General features: G+C 36.1%; 1 protein-coding gene and 1 pseudogene across 2 annotated transcripts in view; both read left to right on the top strand.

Annotated features, from left to right (window-relative positions):
* Nucleotides 1-7164, top strand: part of KIF18A (kinesin family member 18A) — a 106193-nt gene extending 99029 nt beyond the window's left edge. The window contains exons 16-17 of one of the 2 annotated variants that reach the window (XM_023737888.1): nt 4106-4215; nt 6516-7164. In XM_023737888.1, the coding sequence (XP_023593656.1) occupies nt 4106-4215; nt 6516-6598 (193 nt within the window). In that variant the 3' untranslated portion in view covers nt 6599-7164. The remainder of the gene's footprint in view (nt 1-4105; nt 4216-6515) is intronic. The other variant, XM_023737879.1, reaches the window with a different exon arrangement.
* Nucleotides 7165-17517: 10353 nt separating this feature from the next.
* Nucleotides 17518-20894, top strand: LOC101358280 (receptor of activated protein C kinase 1 pseudogene; annotated as a pseudogene).
* The last annotated feature ends 520 nt before the right edge of the window (nt 20895-21414 follow it).

The following is a 21414-nucleotide window of genomic DNA, read 5'->3' as shown; positions in this document are numbered from 1 at the left end:
CATCTCATTGAGGGTCTTCTTCTTTTTCACCTCCCTTCTACTTTATCAAGTATAATATCCTTCTTCGGGGACTGGTCCCTCCTGATGACATGTCCAAAATATGAGACAAAGTCTTACCATTCTTGTTTCTAAGGAGCATTCTGGCTGTACTTCTTCAAAGACCAATTTGTTCATTCTTCTGGCAGTCCATGGTATATTCAGTATTCTTCGCCAACACCATAATTCAAAATCATTTGTTCTTTGGTCTTCCGTATTCATTGTCCAGCTTTCACATGCACATGAGGTGATTGAAAATATTAAGGCTTGGGCCAGGCGCACCTTAGGCCTCAAAATGTCATCTTTGCTTTTTTAATGCTTTAAAGAGATCTTTTGCAGCATATTTGCCCAATGCAGTATGTCGTTTGATTTCTTAACTGCTGTTTCCATGGGCGTTGTTATGGTTCTAAGTAAAATGAAATTGTTGACAACATCAGTCTTTTCTCCGCTTATCATGATGGTGCTTATCGGTACCAGTTGTGAGGATTTTTGTCTTCTTTATGTTGAGGTGTAATCCATACTGAAGGCTGTAGTCTTTGATCGTCATTAGTTAATGCTTCAAGTCTTCTTCGCTTTCAGCAAGAAGGGTGGTGACATCTGCGTATCACAGGTTGTAAATGAGTCTTCCTCCAATCCTGATGCCACATTCTTCGTATAGTCTGGCTTCTCAGATTATTTGCTCAGCATACAGGTTGAATAAGTATGGGGAAAGGATACAACCTTGACACACACCTTTCCTGATTTTAAACCATGCAGTATCCCCTTGTTCTGTGTCTGAGTAAAAATTAAGATCCTGGAACTAACCAAAGTGAAGAATTGTATCATAAAATAATAAAGACAACTTTAAGATAAATTGTAGGAGAAAACACCACTTACCAAAAGGAGTCAATGGCATTAATCTTTATGCTTTATCACCACTTTGGTCACTAAATAGCCAAAAAAGAAATAGTAACTTACTTAATTCATTTAGCACCATTTAGGAATGAAGAATGTCTACAACTTAATTTGTTTACACCTGTAACACTAGTACCTTACTGTAACCATTTTGGATAGGTATCATTTGCATTCTTGAATATAGTAGGTACAATCACCACTGTGAACACCATAGTCATTTTTCTCAGGAGCGCTATAAAATTAAGATATATCAGCTGAGTTATTTTTCACTGCCTTCAGTGTGCTCATCTTTGTTTTCTTTTCTCTCATATTATATTGCCATTCATTACAGCTTTCAAAATTGTTGTTGTTAGATACCGTCAAGTCGGTTCCAATTCATAGCGACACTATGTACAATAGAACGAAACACTGCCTGTCCTGCGCCATCCTCACATCCATTGTTATGCTTGAGCCCATTGTTTCAGCTACTGTGTCAGTCATCTTGTTGAGGGTCTTCTTTTTCACTGACCGTCTACTTCACCAAGCATGATGTCCTTTTCCAGGGACTGGTCCCCCCTCATAACACATCCAAAGTATGTGAATCGTAGTCTTGCCATCCTTGTTTCTAAGGAACATTCTGGCTGTACTTCTTCCAAGACAGATTTACTCATTCTTTTGGCAGCCTATGGTATATTCACTATTCCCCACCAACAGCATAATTCAAAGGCATCAATTCTTCACTCTTCTTTATTCATTGTCCAGCTTTTGCATGCATATGAGGTGATTGAAAACACCACGGCTTGGGTCAGGCGCACCTTAGTCTTTCAAGGTGACATCTTTGCTTTTTAACACTTTAAAAAATCTTTTGCAACAAATTTGCCCAGTGCAATGCGTCTTTTGATTTCTTGACTGCTGCTTCTGTGGGTGTTGATTGTGGATCCAAGTAAAGTGAAATCCTTGACAACTCAATCTTTTCTCCATTTATCATGACGTTGGTTATTGGTCCAGTTGTGAGGATTTTTCTTTTCTTTATGTTGAGGTGTAATCCATACTGAAGGCTGTGGTCTTTGATCTTCATCAGTAAGTACTTCAAGTCCTCTTCACTTTCAGCAAGTAAGGTTGTTTTCATCTGCATAATGCAGGTTTTTAATGAGTCTTCCTCCAATCCTGATGCCCCATTCTTCTTCATATAGTCCAGCTTCTCATATTATTTGCTCAGCATACAGACTGAATAAGTATGGTGAAAGGCTACAACCCTGATGCACACCTTTCTTGACTTTAAATCACGCAATATCCCCTTGTTCTGTTCGAACGACTACCTCTTGGTCTAAGTACAGGTTCCTTATGAACAGAATTAGGTGTTCTGGAATTCCCGTTCTTTGCAATGTTATCCATAATTTGTTATGATCCACACAGCTGAATGCCTTTGCATAGTCAATAAAACACAGGTAAATATCTTTCTGGTATTCTCTGCTTTCAGCCAGGATCCATCTGACATCAGCAGTGATATCCCTTGTTTGAAGTCCTCTTCTAAATCTGGCTTGAATTTCTGGCAGTTCTCTGTTGATGTACTGCTGCAGCCTCTTTTGAATGATATTCAGCAAAATTTTACTTCCGTGTGATATTAATGATACTGTTCAATAGTTTCTGCATTCAGTTGGATCACCTTTCTTTGGAATAGGCATAAATATGGATCTCTTCCAGTCAGTTGGCCAGGTAGCTGTCTTCCTAATTTCTTGGCATAGACGAGTGAGCAGATTTGCAGCAGATTTGCCCAGTGCAATGCATCTTTTGATTTCTTGACTCCTGCTTTCATTTGTTGAAACATCTCAATTGATATTCTGTCAATTCCTGGATCCTTGTTTTTCATCATTGCCTTCAATGCAGCTTGGATTTCTTCCTTCAGTACCATCGGTTCCTGATCATATGCTTCCTCCTGAAATGGTTGAACATCGAACAGTTCTTTTTGGTGTAGTGAGTCTGTGTATTCCTTCTATCTTATTTTGCCTTCCATCTTATGTTGATGCTTTCTGCGTCGTTTAATATTGTCCCTGTAGAATCCTTCAGTATTGCAACTCGAGGCTTGAATTTTTTCTTCAGTTCTTTCAGCTTGAGAAATGCCGAGCTTTCAATGAGCATACCACTAACCCATCTTTTCCCTGTTCCACAAATATAAACCCACACCAGTTTATCACAGGGTTGGGATTGCTAGAAGAGCAAGTTATTGCCATAAAATGGAAGTCCCCAATTGTTAATCCAATTGAAAATCAAATTAGCATTAACTTGTATAATGGTATACAGTATCTTTGTTAGCTAGAAGTTCCTCAATAGTGAAATTAGCTTATTTGAATAAGGGTACAGTAGTATCCATCCCCCATGCTACCCTTAATCCTTCAGGGTTGGAAGGATTGCTGTTTTTTAGGGCCCAAATCAAAATCATCTCATCCACAAGATCTTTTGTTTTTCTCTCTTCCCCTAAACTCAAGAATCTGTAGCTTCTTGTAGATTGAAAATCTGCGGCTTTACTTTTTACTACATCTTGTATTATTTTGTGGATTTGTCTTCGTTTTCCCCATCCCCAGCCTATATCTGTTAAATACGCTTTTAGGACAGAAGTTGTTTGTTCCTTACTCATTTGTATATCCTGTAACACAAGGCCATAATAGATGTTCAGTAATATGTCAACTCTGAGTTAGAAATTTGGCCCATTCACAATGTGAGATTGATATAAATTTTTGAAGATAGAACAAATGAAAATATGTCATTTTTTTCAGTTTCTACAATTGTAGTAAGCACAGAGACATTTTCTGTCTGTTAGCATGCTTTGATTTAAGAACAAGTTTTCAAAACAGTCCCACTTGTTTATATTTCTCAGGTTAGGATACTTGTTCCAGATTTGTTACATGAGCTTAGTTTTTCACCTCTTGTGATTAGGCTACTTATCTCTGCACTTCCAATAAGCGTCCCCACTGTATTCCAGCAGCGAGCTTGGGAAATGTCCTGCTGCAGAATTGTTACATACACCTACAATTTAATACCCAATTTCAATAAATAATTACTTGTATGGGATTTCACAACTTAATGGTTTAGTATTTTATTTCATTAATTTTTGTTGCATGTAAAATATGTATTAGAAGTTAAAGATATATTAAAAAAAAAAAAAAAGCTTTACTAAAATATTTATTTTTCCCTGAAGTTCTGAACCAAATACTTCATTAACTGCTTCAGTAAATTCTGGACTTGCCAAACGTGTTCGACAAGATAATTCAAGTAATAAGCATTTACAAGAAAACAGATCAACAGTGGGTATGTCTCAGCTCTTAATTTGGTATTTAGTATAGTATTATACATTTTTCCAAAGCATCTCCTTTTATATAATCATCATCTTTATTGCATGGTTGAACAAGTGCCACAAGTTACATATACACATAAAGAAATTTAAGACCCCAAATCTAAATCACTTATCCAAGATCACACAGACATTTCGTAGTGGAGCCAGAACTCAGAGCTAGATCCCCCACCTCCACATTCTGTACCCTTTTTATTATACTATACTGCCTCACATTGTAGTAGAAATGGTAAATAATTTAGCTAATAATTGAAATGATTAGATAAATGTATCATTTAAAAGGTTAGTGATTAAGTATCTTTCACCAATGAACTAAGAGAAAGTTTTCTCTTAACCTATAATTTTTAATAATTTGTACTCTAACTCATTTGTACAATTACTGAGAGGCTCCAGTTTCCGTACCTTGGTAGAATCATATTGTAATTCCCATTGGCAAGTTGAAAAAGATACTGATGGAGGGTATCTACATCCTCTCAACCACATATAAAGGTAACATGAGTGAGTCTTTTGTAACAAAACCGTATCTTTAGTGAAACTAGAGAGTAATGAGTGTTTCTAAGAATAACATGAAAACTACTGTTACTTTTCTACCAATGCTATTTCTTTAGGGTAATGTAACACCTTTCAATAGCTTTGTATTAATAAATGCTTACGTCCTGTAGTAGCACTGGTAGTTTTTTATTTAAGTTCATGGAAATGCCTTTCCTACAATGTAAAAATCAAATAGTAAGGTCCTGAAAAGTAAAATTTACTAAGATTATTTGATTTGACATGCCATATTTAATAATGTGTATATGTAGTTATTGTAGATATATACTGCCCCGTTAGTCTCCTGAAAAATTCAGAAGAAGTTATAATTCTGCATGCAAATAATAAATTTATGAAAACTTTCAAATCATAGAGATTTGGTTTTTCTAATATGCTTATTTTCTAAGGATAGTATGAAATATATCAAACATCTCATGGATAAAGAGAGGCGAGTTAAAAACTACTGTGGAGGAAAAGGAGCCCTGGTGGTGTAGTCACCAAGAGCTAAAGCTGCTAACCAGAGTCAGCAGTTTGAATCCACCAGCTGCTCCTTGGAAACCCTATGGGGCAGTTGACAGCAGTGGGTTTGGTTTGGTTTGCTTTGCTTATGGAGAAAAAAGTGGTTTAGATGATATTAAACCAAAGTGTTTGCTAATGAGTAAAGACAACATATGTGTCATTGAGGATAATGGAGAGCTTAGAGGTATTAGTTTGTAAGGGAAGATAATATTTTATGTACATTACCTTAGGAAACCCAAGTAAAAACGCCTTAATACACATCAAGAATTACTTTAAAAGTGAGAGAGAATTGGAACTGCCATCCTTTGAATGTATTCAACTGAGTTATCCACCTGACAGTGTACAAATGAAAAAACAAATGCACCATCAGCAGAAAAGCAAGCAATTGCTGTTGGCTGAGCAGTTAGAGAAATAAGAAATAGTGTCAAGAGAATAGAGTGTCCCTAAAACCAAAACCTAATGTGACTGAGAAAATGGATAAGAGGTTAGACTGATCCAGAGAGAAGTTCATGGCAGCCTGTTATAACATTTTGTTGAGTAGAGAATCATTGTGAAGGCAAATGAAGAAACCGAAGAATGCTGATTGATAGAACACATGTGAGAGGTACAAGTGAAAGGATAAAGGGCTTTGGGATCAGGATCGTCACTTGAGGAAGTAATGATTTAATCAGTTACTTTGAAGTTTAAAAAATCCGAACATTTAAGAGCCCTGGGGAAGTGATCCAACGAATGAGAAAAAAAATTGATGATGTGAGAAAAAAAAGTTGATGATGTAAGAAAGAAAGGAAACAAATGCCTGTGGAAATAGTTTGTCATTAGTTCAGAAGGAATGAAAGCAAATGTAGTAGTTTATTCAGTGACTTCACTTGGGGTGTGTATGGGGTGTGTGTGTATGTGTACTGAAACTTTACTTTGCGACTAGTGGGGCACAACAGTCCAGGGACAAGGACTAGAAGGCAGGAGGAGACAGGAAAGCTGGTAATAGGGAACTCAAGGTCGAGAAGGGACAGTGTTGACATGTCGTGGGGCTGTTAACCACTGTCATAAAACAATATGTGTACTGTTTAATGAGAAACTATTTGTTCTGTAAACCTTCATCTAAAGTACAATAAATAAGTAAAACAATTATTAAAAAATGAATTATGAGAAAGAAGAAAAATTCTGATTGATAGTTCTACCATATTTATATATCTTTTCATTTCTTTTCTAGAATATAAAAGAAAAAACCATAAAATAAATTCAAGCTTGGTTAGAAAATTTGGAAGAAGCATTTCAAAAGGAAATCTAAGATAAGTTATTTCAGAATTAAAGAAAACGAAATGGATCAACTCTGATTTTAAAAGTATTTATTGTCAGTGCCCTTTCAGAAATGTAAAATATTGGAAAGAAGACTGTCTTAAAACTAGGTTTACCCAAATACCTTCAGCAAGCAGAAAATGAATTTCTTCTTCTGTATTCTAAACAAATATAAAATTTCCATAGACAAGGTTATGTTTTGAGTTTCTAAAATGTTTGTTATTCTTTAAGATCCTTAAATCAGCAGTGTGGCAGCGTAGTTTTACTGTGTTTCAACAAATGGATTAGGACATTTTAGAAAACAATAGTTACATTATCCTTATTGGTTTTAAATAAGAAGAATTTAGAAGTGATAATTATGGCCCAGGATATATTTAGTTTTTTTATTATGTTTCTATACATTATTTTAATCATAAATGTGACTTTCTTTTCTAAAAATGCTTTGATGTACAAATGTATTTGCCCATAAAGTGGTTGTAAATATCATTTAAATAGTTGTCACAAATAAAATACTAATATTGTTCCTTGCTACTTGATATATTAAAGATTTAAATCTTGAAGTGTTTGGTTTTTCTTTCTCTTTACTGCCTCTAAATGAGGCCTGGTGGCACAGTGGTTAAGTGCTCGGCTGCTACCTGAAAGGTCAGCAGTTCAAACCCACCAACTGTTCTGCGGGAAAAAGATGTGGCAGTGTGCTTCCGGAAAGATTACAGCCTAGGAAACCCTATGGGGCAATTCCACTCTGTCCGATAGAGTCACTATGAGTCAGAATCGCCTGGACAGCAACGGGTACTACCCCTTAAGTGGTCTAAACTATTATTTTATATAAAATGTGAATTTTGTAGATTTATATTTCAAATTAGGCCAAAATATGTGTCACCAGAACGAAGCCTGAAAAAAATCCATCAGTTCTTTACTGATAATGAAAAAATGTTTTTGTCATTCCTGCTACTATAGAAAGTACATAGAGGTGCAACTTAATTATATAATCTTGTTTACCTGCCTTGTCTGGCCTGTTTATTTGCTAAATACAACAAGTATTTGGTTAAATGCACTTTAATTTTATGCAGCATAGGAAACCCTGGTGGCATAGTGGTTAAGAGTTAAGCTGCTAACCAAAAGGTCAGCAGCTCGAACCACCAAATGCTCCTCAGAAACCTTATGGGGCAGTTCTGCTCTGTCCTATACGGTTGCTATGAGTCAGAATCGAGACAGCAACAGGTAGGTTTAGGAAACTTACACCAAAGCAAACGACCCTAGAGCAACCAGTGAAACATTTTAAACCTTTCAGTCAAGTTATGATTTAAAATATGGTTAAGAGAGCATGAGATGGAATGATCTTTGATGTCCCTTCCAACTTTGGTCCTGGTGATTCTCCTTATTCATAGAAGTATGTGAGGATCTGTCAGAGGGAGAGCTCCCATAACATTTTTTTCTTTGGTCCCTTTTTCATGGCCTTTGGTTGTGTCACCTGTTCAACAATCACTTTCTCCTCTCAGTTATTCCTTTCTATCTATTTTAGGCAGTTACATGCTTCAAAAGGAATGTTTTTACCAGATACTGATGAGTGGCTAACAGGATTAATAAGTAACCATACCTCGTAAGGTATGAGTGATTCTCTTATATGTCATCTTTTAAAATTAATTAATTTATGTTTTTATTGTGGCAAAAAATATTCATAACAAAACATACTCCAACTCAACAATTTCTACATGTACAATTCAGTGACGTTGATTACATTCTTCACATTATGCAGCCATACTTGATATTCTTTTCCAAATCATTCCACCACCATTAACAAACTCAGTGGCCCCTAAATAAAAACTTCCCCGTTCACCCTCCCTCCCACCCCTAATAGCCACTAATAATCTTTGTTTTTTTTATACTCGCTTATTTCATATAAATGTGATCATACCATATTTGTCCTTTTGCAACTGACTTATTTCACTTAGCATGAAGTTTTCAGGATTCATCCATATTATGGAATGCATCAAGACTTCATTGCTCTTTATGGCTGAATAGTATTCCATTGTGTGTATATACCATATTTTGTTTATCCATTCATCTGTTGATGGACATTTCAGTTGTTTCCACCTTTTGGCTATTGTGGAAAGTGCTGCAATGAACATTGGTATACAGGTTTCTGTTTGTGTTCCTGCCTTCACTTCTGGGTATATACCTAGGATTAGGATTGCTGTGTCATATGGTAGTTCTATGTTCAACTTTTTGAGGAACCACAAATTGTTTTCCACAGTGTCTATACCATTTTACATTCCCACCAGCAATGGATGAGGGTTCTGGTTTTTCCACAACCTTACCAACACCTGTTGTTTTCCATCTTTTTGATCTTGTATGCCATTTTTATCAGCTAAGGGTTTTCTGTAAAAATTAGTAACAATACCTTTGCAGTGCAGCCATATCAGGGAGAATAAATCATAATGAAAGTGGGAAAAGAAAGCTATTGAACATATCAATCAAGAGAAAATATGTGCATTTAAACTAGAACAAGAATACTATTCAATAAGTCACTGTGAAACAACTTTTAAGTAAATTATTTGTGTAAAAACTGAACCAATCATAAGTATATAGCTCAATGAATTTTCACAAAGTAAACACGGGCCTGTAGCCAGCACTCAGATCAAGAAATAGAAAATTATCAGAACCCTGGAGGCCCTCCCTTCTTCCCTCTCCCAATCATTACCTCCCCTCAAGGGTAATCACCATCCTGACTTTTAATGCCATAGGTTTATTTTAACTAACATAATTTAGGTTTGTTTTTTTATTAAAGCACAGTATCTTATTCTCAAAAATGGATACACTAAAATGCACTTCCTCTTCACCCCCTGCCAGTATCACTCCCAGTTATAACTACTGTTAATGGTTTGGATACCTTGTTGTTTGTCTTATTTATATACAAACATATTTTTATTTCTTATAAAAATTGGATCACACTATTTATATTGCTCTGCAACTTGCTTTTTGATTCACATTTAAAAGCATCATAGACATCTTTATAAAACTTTTAAATACTGCTAATAGCAAAGTGACAATGGCTCTTAATAACAACTATTACCTGTTGCTGTCAAGTCAATTCCTACTCATAGGGACCCTACGGGAGAGAGTAGAACTGCTCCATAGGGTTTCTAAGCGGCGGCTGGTGGATTTGAACTGCCAACCTTTTGGTTAGCAGCTGTAGCTCTTAGCCACTGTGCCACCAGGGCCCCATTAATAACAACTGGCAACAAATAATTCTTATATGGCAAATCAGTAGATCAGAGAGAAACCTAGATGACAATCTCTCTTTACAAACACTGTTCAACGTTTCTGAGAATGCTTTGGAGTAGTCATTATCATTTCTACCTCATTGTGTTCGAAAGACTTACCTGGGATACTCAGCCAAGAAAAGGGTTCCATGTCAAAAAAGAGTGAGAAACGCAGCATACGGGGAGGTTGATAATTCACATTGACATTATAAGTCCCTGAATTCTTGCAGTCAAGAATCTTGTTTAGTATAACCTAGTAATTCCTAAATTCCTTTGAACTTTCAAACTTAAAAAAAAATTTATATTATGAAAAATTTCCAAGATACACCAAAAGTGAGAAGAATAGTACAGTGATCCCTCGTGTAATCATAACCCTGAATCCAATTATCAAAATTTTGCCACATTTACCTGGAGTATCCCATTTTATTTTTAAGATTTTTTCCTTTATTGAAATATTTTAAAGCAAATCCCGGCCATTATTTCAGTTTATCACTATTTACTTAGGATTCTCTAAAAACTATAGCCATTTTATTATTTAACACAAAAAAAGAAATCTTTTTAAGAAAGTCTTGATAACATCCCTAAGAACATGCTTTGAACAATGATGTTCTAGATTAGTAATGGCTATGAAATTAATAGATTAGAGAATCGAGATAGTTATGATGATGGTAGTTATGATTTAATGGAATAAATGCAAGTGAGTTTTTATTTACCAATTTGAAATAATCGTTTTAACACATTAATGTTAACTTCACCTATCTTTTCCATTCCTTTTTATTAAGACCTAATTCAAACAAAATTAGTTTTCATTTTTTGTAGAGTAACATTTTAATAAGTAAGATATTGTATTCTCCTACATTTTAAAATCGGTTGCAGAATATGTTCCTATGTGCCTGAATGTTGTGTTAATGTTGCTTACATGCCACAAGGTAGGTACAGTACACACTAAGCATGAACGACAGCTAACTCTGCTATAGCCTGGCATATGTATTCCTAAAAATCACCATGCTATGTAAAAATCATGCAATAAAACCGCAAGGTGGATGGGAAAAATGGGACTAAGGGCACAACACTGAAAAACTTTTATTGACATGTAAGAATGACAGGCACCTAATAATAACAGTAGCACAGTTTTACACATGTTAAATGCTTAAGAAATACATAAATACTACAAAAAATATGGCACTCTGCCATGAAAAAGACCTGAAGCTTGCTTACAGAAGTGAGCTTCAGAAAGGTTGCAGCTTGTGAGTTACTGTGAAGTGATGGAAAGAGGACATTTATAACTCCAGATGTGAATGGGTGTGGCTCAGTGTCCTTGTGAGATGTGTGAACGGCTGAGGTGCAGTTTTCTGTGTTCACCTAGTGTTTCATGTGGATGAAATCTCACATAAGTGAACACAAAATCTGCCTTATGTTTAACTTGTTCCCTAATATATTAATGGGATTCAAACAAATCCACATTTTCAGAACAGTTATAGCAGAGCTGACTATATAGATTGAATATATGTTTAAGAATCTAAAGAGGGATTAGTATTCATAAGAAATATAGTTGTATTTTATTTTAAAATATCCTTTGATGCCTTCATATTTGAATAACTTGGAAATACCTAAGGTAACTGCTTAAAAAGAACTTTGATGTTTAATAGAGTTGCAGGTCAGAATCAAATACGGTATTTTAACCTTACGCTGAGAGAGACGTTAGCAGCCGCATGCCTTGTTAGCTTATATAGTGTTCCATCATTTGCGAAGGGGCCATCAGTCAATAGATATTAATGAACACAGAATAATAGTGACAAATGTTTGCTCTCTCATGTCATAAGTGCTTTAAATGCATTTTTTTTTTACTTATTCCTCATAACAAGCCTTTGAAGCAGATATTGTTGATAGATGTCAAGTCGATTGCAACTCATAGCAATCCCATGTGTACAGAGTAGAACTGCTCTATAGGGTTTTCAAGGCTATGACCTTTCGGAAGATCATCAGGCTTTGTTTCAGAGGCATCTCTGAGTGGATTCAAACTGCCAACCTTTCAGCTAGTAGTCAAGCACTTACCCGTTTGCTCCACTCGGACACCTAAAGTAAATATTACATATCCACAGTCCCTCATTCACAATCCCAAAACTTCAGAAGGATTTTGAGAATCACAAAGCTTTTTTTAACTTGGCAGCTAAAACCTGACTTTTGCTAATTTGAGACTACTGATAGTCGTTATTCATTCCACTTAGTGTGAACATTCAAAGGTTTTGTTGCAGAAATGGTAATGTTTAATAATGAGGTGTTGCTCCACACTCCTCTTAGGGGTATTACATAAATACAGCATATGCGCCATGTTGCCTTTCTAAAAATTCTGAATTTCCAAAATGTCTAGCCACAGCATTTCAGATGATGTTTTGTAGACATGTCTTCATTTTACTAATTAAAAAAGAATGAGCAGCAGGTTAGAAAGGTTAAGTAATTTGTCATAGATCCAGAACTAGAGAGTGACAGGATCTTGAGCTCGGGTTGGTATAAAATAGTTATTGTTATCTCTAGAGTATACCCTGCCTCTATCTACAGTGTATCTAGCAGTCCACGTGTGGATAACTATACAAAATGCATCTCTACTACAGAAAACAAATTCAAATCACATGTTAACCTGGGATTTGGTAATTAACTTGTGGATGAAGATCAGCAAGATGATTGTACTCTAGGTTTGATGGAAAGATTTATTCAATGTATTTTATAATTATAAGCAAATTATATTTAGCTCACGTGGTTGTTTATGTAAAACAATTAAATTCATCACCTCCTATAACTTTCCCCCAAAGGTAGTAGAGAGATAGCCCATACTTCTCAGAGTGAACCATCATTTTACAAACCACTCAAGCCTCCAAAATGGCAAGTTCTGCATAACAGCCATAGAGGGATTAGTCCATCACATTAAGAGCTGTTGGGAAACGTTTGTTCTGAGATATTTCTGTATAGATAGATAGACTGACTGACTGTATGTACCTAATGACATACAAGATATAATTAGCCAGAAGTCATAATTTTAAAAAATAGTTAATTCTCATACTTCCAAACAGAAGATGAAAGAAGATTAGTGACATGAGGGGAGAAAAACAGTTCTAGGATCAGGACTTTGGGCAAAAATACTATGTCCTCAGCCTCATTTCTCTTCCTTGCAGATATTCTTACCCTCTTCAAGCCACTTCTCAAATATGAAATTTTGAGAGTCTCCTAATACAACCACATTTGGCACATGTCCCTTTCCCATTCTCCCCTTCATGTGGCTATTTAAGAATCATAGTATTTTAAAATTATTGTTAAAACATAATCTTTCGAATAACAGTTATTCCTTTCTGATAACAATTATTAACGTAGATTCTTATCTCCCACTCTAATTCTTACTCAATTCAATTATACTCGAAAAGGTTCTTTCATTCCAAGTGCATTTCTCCCCTGAATTCTTCCTATTAAAAATATCAATCTACTCAAAGTAAGTCTTAGAAGTCTCTACCTAACTGTTCTTATTATTACCTGTTCTCTCTGCCTGCTGCCGTTGCTTTCTCCAAATAAGTCTGCCAGTCCATTCCACTTCCTCAGTTTTGAGACGGCTGAACTGTTTTATTAGTCCCCACTTAGCTGAAATTTTTGCCCCTTCAGTTCGAAGGGGATCTTTTCACTTAAAGTGCGTTCCTGGCAAACAACAAACCCCTTTACTGTCTTGCTTAACAGAGCACTACCTAAAATGTCCCCAACTCAGCTACCACTGTGCTGAATAGATACTAATCATAGTGTTTCTTTTGCCTATGAAAAAAGCAGTTTCAAGGTTTGAGTGCATAGTGGAGTATTTTTAAATTGGAGTCAACATTAGAGGGCCTCTACTTTTTTCAAAAACTTCAGTTTAACCTGTTTCAGCTATTCAACATTTTACCTATAAAAGTTTAGTTGTCTATATATTTTAAAGACCACAGTGAATTTCTAATTTTTTGTTATCAATTATACTTCCAATGAAATGTTGTCAATTTTCGTTTTGCCAATTATCTTGGACTGTGTTTCTGGTTGGATTTTGGTTAATTACTAAATTTTGTTCAGCCTTTCTGATCTTTACTCTTTTTTCAAAAAATAAACTCAAATCTGTAACAATTCCTTGTTATACCAATATCCAAATATTTTACAAGTTAAATTATCAAGTATTTATACATAGTAGAGTTGTCACTGTGACATTTTAGTAGTGTAGCAGATGTCTGTTGTTTTGCCAGGCCCCATTTACCTGATTTTGATGAAAATGCCTCACTTTTCTCTTTGGGAAACCACTCCTATCCTCACAGAGGTCCTAATGGAGCTATCCCTGCACCTATTCCTCCAGCCCATTACGGCCAGTCAGTATATTCCATCCTCTTTGCAACAGTGATTGGTTTCAAGAGGGCATCTGATTCAAAATTCAGAGTCCTCTCTAAGATTGGAGAATTTTTCTCTCTCCCGGGTCACAAGGTTTGAGGATCATGTAAGAAGACTAAATCTCTGGTATCCTCTCCAGCTTCATGGAGAAAATTGTCTACAGAATGAAGTCAACACACAAAGACAAACAGAACCTCGAAAATAACAGAGACAACTCCTGATGACATTGCTTGAGCTCCTGTGAGTAAAGATAACTAGATTCAACCCCTAGATTTCCCAATTCCATAAACCAGTGCATTCCCTTTTTCGTTGGAGCCACATCTTTTTAACTTTTTATTTTGAGATAATTATAGATTCACAGGAAGTTGCCAAGATAGTATAGAGAGGTCCCATATTCACAAGAGTTGCAAAGATACTACAGAGAGGTCCTATATTTGCCCAGTTTTCCCCAGTGATTACATCTTGCATAACTATAGTACCAAAACCATAGTAATTGACATTGGTACGATGTGTGTGTGTAGTTATATATCATTTCACATGTTTAAATTCATGTAACCACTGCAATCAAGATACACAACTGTTATCATCTCCACAAAGACCTCCCTCATGCTACCTCTTTATAGTTACACCTGCACCACCCCCTAACATCCTTTCCTCTTGGCAACCACTAATCTGTTCTCAATCTCTGTAATTTTGTCATTTTGAGAATGTTATGTAAATGGAATCATATGGTATGTCACCTTTTGAGACTGACTTTTTTCACTCAGCCTAATGTCCTTGAGATCCATCCAAGTTATTGCATGTATCAATAGTTTGTTCACTCCTTTTTATTGCTGAGTAGTATATCCCATGGTATGGATATACCTCAATTTGTTTAACCGTTCACCTACTGAAGGGCATTTTGATTGTTTCCACCTTTTGGCTGTAATAAATATAGGTGCTATAAACATTCATGTACAGGTTTTTATATTTTCTGTCACTTGCAACTGAAAAAATTTTGAATAATACAAACGAAAATACCAAAAGAATGTAAGGAAGAAAAATTTTCTCCATTTTTACACATTTCTTCATTTGCCCATGATATAGGAACTTTTTCTCCACCCTCTTATTTTTTCTTCTCCAAAGAGAAGTCATTTATCTAATCTGGAATAGTAGAATCCCAGCATTGCTCTGTTGGGCTGGGTTAAAGTATGGGGCATTACTGCTGTAGCTCATGTGTAGTCTGGACTTTTGCTACATTCTCTTGCACCTCTGCCTGCCTTTTCATGGCCTGTGTTCTCTCAGTTTCTATTTCTATGCAGTAAACAGGCAGGGTCAGAACATAGGCCAAGAGCCCCGTTGCCCTCTCAATATTCCCATTTTTTCTCATGTGTGTTCAAAGGCCATTGGTAAGCCCTGTTTCTTCAGGAGGCTGGCTGGGTAAAAATCCCAAGATCTAAACTTGGGGGGAAGATAAAACCCCATACTGTGTTAGTACTCCTCTCCCGGATGTTATGTCTATTTCTCAACTGGTTTTGAACTCAAGCGAGGAGATGCAAGGAATTAGTTTTTCACAAACTTCCCAACATAAAATGCTTATTTGTATGCATGACTTCTCAAACATGTTGCCATAATTAAACTGAAATTATTATTTATTGTATTAGGATGATCTCTTGAACTCTGATCTGTTCATACACTCACTCCCCTTTCCCCTCATCTCCTCTTCTAAAATAAGTATGCACATATGCACATACATACATATATATAGATATATATGTGTGTGCGTGTATGTGTATATGTGTATATATATATCGTGAAGAAAGGCCCGAAGAACTGCTTCCATAAAGGATTACAGCCAAGAAAACCCTATAGAGCAGTTCTATTCTGTAATACATGGGGTCACCATGAGTTGGGAGCCCACTCAACAGCAACTAGCAACAACAAATACATATATTCCAAACATTGTCTTCTAAATTGATGCATTAAAAAAAAAAAAAAAAATCACTTCCCATGCACAGGTGACACATAATTATTCACTTCTACATGGCTCCATCTACAGAGTAACTATTCTCTAGTTTCTCTCCCAGGTCCAACACAGTCACTCACCTTTATTATATGATTACTGATGCCTTTTTTTTTTTTTAACTTATTACTGTTCTTCACCAATTTACCTTGCAAAATTCCACTAGTTTTCCTTCATAACCATTCTTCCATCCTTTCCTAATAGCCTAATCAAAGACAAGAATTGGTATCAGGGGCCAACCCTGAAGCTTGCATGCCCCTGCCTGGCCATTACAGGCATATGAGTAGCAAAGCCAGAAGGAAATAGAAGTATCAAAAAGAGATATGCATGGTGGGAAAAGGTAGAATTCCCACAGGAAATTATAGTGGCATAGGTCTACATGTCCTGACCATCTTTTACATGGACTTTTCCAAAATCAGCACTTAACTCCAAACTAATGCTCTTCCAAAGCCATCTATTTGGCTGTTAATTTGATGAAACCATCCTGAGTCTTTCTCACTAGAATATAAATCATTCAAGCAATTGCATGCTTACACTGCTGAAGGCTAAAGATCCATGATCCTAACTCTTGCTTTCAAAACTTATAATGACAGTGTTTTCCTTTCACTTACCTTTACTGTTTTAAAGCGGTGACTAAGCCTAATTAGCTCTTTGTGGTACCCCGCCAGCCGAAGATACTCTCTTAAATACTTTAAATACTTTGATGATCTTTACTCTTGAAAAAGTACACCGTTGCTCTTCTCCATTTCATAGGAAGATTTAAAAGACAAGTTTTGAGAACTAACTGAACCAGATAAACTATACAGGTGAACCTTACTACTTCTTTTTGACCAACACAATACTTTCTGATTCCCGTAACAATAATTGTCCTCAGGAGGCTGCTTCCTCATGTCTGTAAGTTTCATTTGGCAGGAGATATGGTGTAATGCACTTTTGGTTTTATTCAGTAGTCATCATAACTCCCTAGATTGACTCATTCTGCCTCCCCAAAAAAGAAATTATGGATAACAATTTATGATATTAAATATCTTTTGTAGGTATTGGGTAGAATTCATCAGCTTTTTTCCCCCATTATTGGAAATTAATTTTTAACTAAGGGTTGGTGGGAAGTGATGGCTGTCAGAATTAGTTGGAACTCTTTTCAAAATTCTCCATCTGTCAGTAGTTAAGCATCATTGCTCAAAGACCCAAGATGATACAGCTGATTGCATAGAAATGACATTTCCAGGTGAAATCCATTTACAAAAGTAAACTAATTCCCGGCAATGACCTTAATGACCATTAGAGAGAATCCCTCATCAACCAAAAGTAAGCTGCAAAGAGAAGATGAATCCAATAATTCACTTGGCATGCACCAGATATGAAAATTTTCTAGTTTTTTTCCCTCAAATCATTTAATGCTCATTTAGAAATGCACACCCAAAAGGATTTGATATTTAATTCTTTTATAAACTGTAAACACATCACAGTAGTATTTGGATATCTTACAGACTTTGTCTGTAAACAGAAGTTGCTTCAAACCATATTCCAGATACTTGCTGGTACAGAATTTTAGATGCTTAACAAGTTCTTCAAATGAATGCCAATAATTTTTAACATTTGGAGGAGAAAAGCACATTTGATACAATGAATCCTGTAAGTGCTTACATTTTAGCGGCCATCATAAGGGCTGTCTGTAGAATATATTTGCAAGATAAATCCTGAATTTTAGGTAGCACCTTGAAATGTATCTATACTTGAAATACATACTTAAATAAAAATTAGCATCATATTATCTAATGCCAGATAAGATGTAACATAATATTGCATAACTTAGCATGACTCAGAAACGCAAGTAGCTTGAATTTTGAGTATTTTCAATTAGAAGTGTCATTAGAAAGAAAAATTTGAGGTTGGAGGAAGGGGAGAAACTTGTGAATAAGCAACTTTTCAGACCATTATATTGATGAAGCCAGTTGTAGCATTAGCTACCCAGTAGCAAATTGGACCTTTTGTACCCAAACATGCCGATGTGTGAAAAGACTAATCAACCTTATTTTTATCCACAGTTGGATAACATTAAGAGGACTTCATAACTGGTTGAAATGTAAAAGAAAATGAAAAGAAATCAATGATGCAAACATGAAACTACCGATACCTTAGATGTGACCAAGAAGTCTAGTAAAAAAATATACATCGCAAATATCTGTGAGGCAATCAGACTTCGGAAACTTAGATTTGATATTATATAATTAGCTTATGTGTATAGGGTTTATGAATGTCATTCACATTTATTTTACTTAACTGAAAGCAAAACCAACAGTCTAATAGCTTTGTATAGCCATAAATGTTGGATAGAACCTATTGGCTCATTTGCAGATAAACTTGCATTTCTTGGGAGTGAGCCTGCTTCTATTTACAGTTCAAAAAACAGGCAAGAAATTATTTCACATAAAAAGAATAAATCAGTAATTTCAGATTTCATTGTATTTTAGTTGTGTGATGTCCATGGCAACATGACTGTAAGCTCTATGAAATCCAAGATCATGTCACTCTCGTCACCCTTGTACTCTAGCACCTAGCCAAGGGCCTATCTACGGAAAACAGCACCTATGGCAATTAATTTTAAATTGCTGAATGATCTCTCACAGCTAGTGATAGAAACTGTGATGGTCAACAGAAACTGCTCATTGGTACCTCTCCTCAAGCGGTGCCCGGGGCACACACCATAGCCACCATGCCTTGGTTACGTCTCTGCGCCTAGTACAGTACGTGACCCCACATTTGCCTGTGTTCAAGAAATCCAATGGCAGACCTATTATGCTTGGCATTTCCCAGACAGAAGCAAATTGCTTAATTTAGTGGAACACAATTCCAAAGCTGTAAAAATGGCATAGTGAATTTTTTTTAACCAGTCAAAAAAAGTGACTTATTTTTTACAATAATCTTTTAAAATATGTTCTGACTCCTCCAGAATGGCCTGGGTCATATGTTCTCTATCTTCCAGGTAATGAGTGAGTCATACAACTTGAAAGGTGTATGCCATTCTTCCCCTCTGTGTGGGCAGAAGTATATGTGGCTATGCCATTCTTGGCAAGGCTCTCATTTTAGCCCTAAACATTGAAATTTTTTAAATCATAACTTTTGTTGAAATAAAAAAAACACATCTTAACATATTGGACTTTTCTATAATGTTAAGATTATAAAATAATAACCTAGAATTTTAACTGTAATTGTGCTAACAGGGTATTTTTAGCTAAAAGTAAAGAATTCCTTTTTTTTTTTTTTTTTTTTACTAGATTCAAACTCAACATATCTAGCAGGCAGAGATTGCTAGAATTTCATTAATCCTGTGTAAATTTACCCCTTGAGTATATTTAAAAGTCTAGATTTTATACTATAGTCCTATTTTTCTATGCCCATTGACTCAAAGAAGAGAGAAAAAAATCATAGTTTTATATGTAAATGTTTCATTTTTATGAGTGTGAATCTGATGAAACTACCATTATCTCCAGCTGCCTAGGATCATACGAGGAACTGGAGTGCTCTGATTATTAGAATTTGAGCTTAGCAGTTTTAACAAAGGAAAAGCCTTTTTGATTTGGACCCTCATTGTTGAAAATTGATACTAAAACCTCAGGGTAAAAAGGAACCATAGGAGTTTCTCATCTAAACTTCCATGCAGTGTTGGAATCCTTTCTATGGTGTTCCTGCCTCTTCCTGAACATTTTAATGGACAGGAAACTAACCTCTTTGCAAGAGAGCACACTCCATTAATGGAATACTATAATTGTTTCTGCATTGCAATGACAATGATTGCTTTTGGCACTCTTTTTTTCACCATTACTGGAGTGATAGTCTTTTATGAAGTATGCCGGAAGTCAGATGAATTGTCTATTCTCTAACTGGAAGAAACTCCAAGGCATAGAATTGTTCAGAATCAGGCTGAAGCTGTTGCAGCAGAGACACTAATAGCCAGCACCTCACTATAAACTTTATTAAACTTGGATGTCATTGAGCCTTTTGATTTTTTTTAACTCTCTTGAGCATTTTTAAGTAGAAATAAACTTTGACTTTTAAAAGGCTGAAGAAAAAAAACAAATCATCAAGCTGTGGAATACTCTGGATGTCTACAAGTACATTGTCCAGGATGAGAGCCACTAGCACTGGATGTCTTGCTTCCATTTCTCACTCAGCAGCAGCAACCCTGTCATCGTCTCCTATGGCAGGGACAAGTTGGTCAAGGTATGGAAACTGGCTAACTGCAAGCTAAAAACTAAACACATTGGCCTCACAGACTACCTGAACAGTCTCCAGATTGATCCCTTTGTGCTTTTGGAGGCAAGCATGGCCATGCCATGCTGTGAAACCTCAACGAAGGCAAGCACCTCTATACCCTAGATGGTGGGGACATCATCAATGCCTGTGCTTCAGCCCCAACTGCTGCTGGCTCCGTGCCAGCACGGGCTCCAGCATCAAGATCTGGGACATGGAGGGCAAGATCATCATAGATGAACTGAAGCTAGAAGTTATCAGCGCTAGTAGCAAGGCTGAGCCACCCCAGTGTACCTCTCTGGCCTGATCTGCTGGTGGCCAGACTCTGTTTGCCAGCTACACAGATAACCTCCTGCGAGTGTGTCAGGTGACCATTGGCACTTGGTAGAAATTTACAGCAGAGCTTTAAAAAAAGAAAACTGGCTTTCCAATTTTTACAAATTATGGATAACATTGCAAAGAATGAGAATTCCAGAACACTTAATTATGCTCCTGTGGAATCTGTACATAGACCAAGAGGCAGTCATTCAAACAGAACAAGGGGATACTGGGTGGTTTAGAATTGGAAAAGGTGTGCATCAGGGTTGTATCCTTTCACTGTACTTATTCAATCTGTATGCTGAGCAAATAATCATGTTGGACTATATGAAGAACACAGCATCAGGATTGGAGGAAGACTTATTAACAACCTGTGATATGCAGATGCCACAACCTTGCTTGCTGCAAGTAAAGAGGACTTGAAGTGCTTACTGATGAAGATCAAAGACTATAGCCTTCAGTATGGATTACATCACAACATAAGGAAAACAAAAATCCTCACAACTGGACCAATAAGCAACTTCATGATAAGTGGAGAAAATACTGTATTGAAGTTGTCAAGGATTTCATTTTACTCGTATCCACAATCA

The sequence above is a fragment of the Trichechus manatus genome, unplaced genomic scaffold (genome assembly GCF_000243295.1).
Source record: "Trichechus manatus latirostris isolate Lorelei unplaced genomic scaffold, TriManLat1.0 scaffold00006, whole genome shotgun sequence".
Taxonomy (NCBI): domain Eukaryota; kingdom Metazoa; phylum Chordata; class Mammalia; order Sirenia; family Trichechidae; genus Trichechus; species Trichechus manatus.
This window is presented reverse-complemented; position numbering and strand designations above follow the sequence as displayed.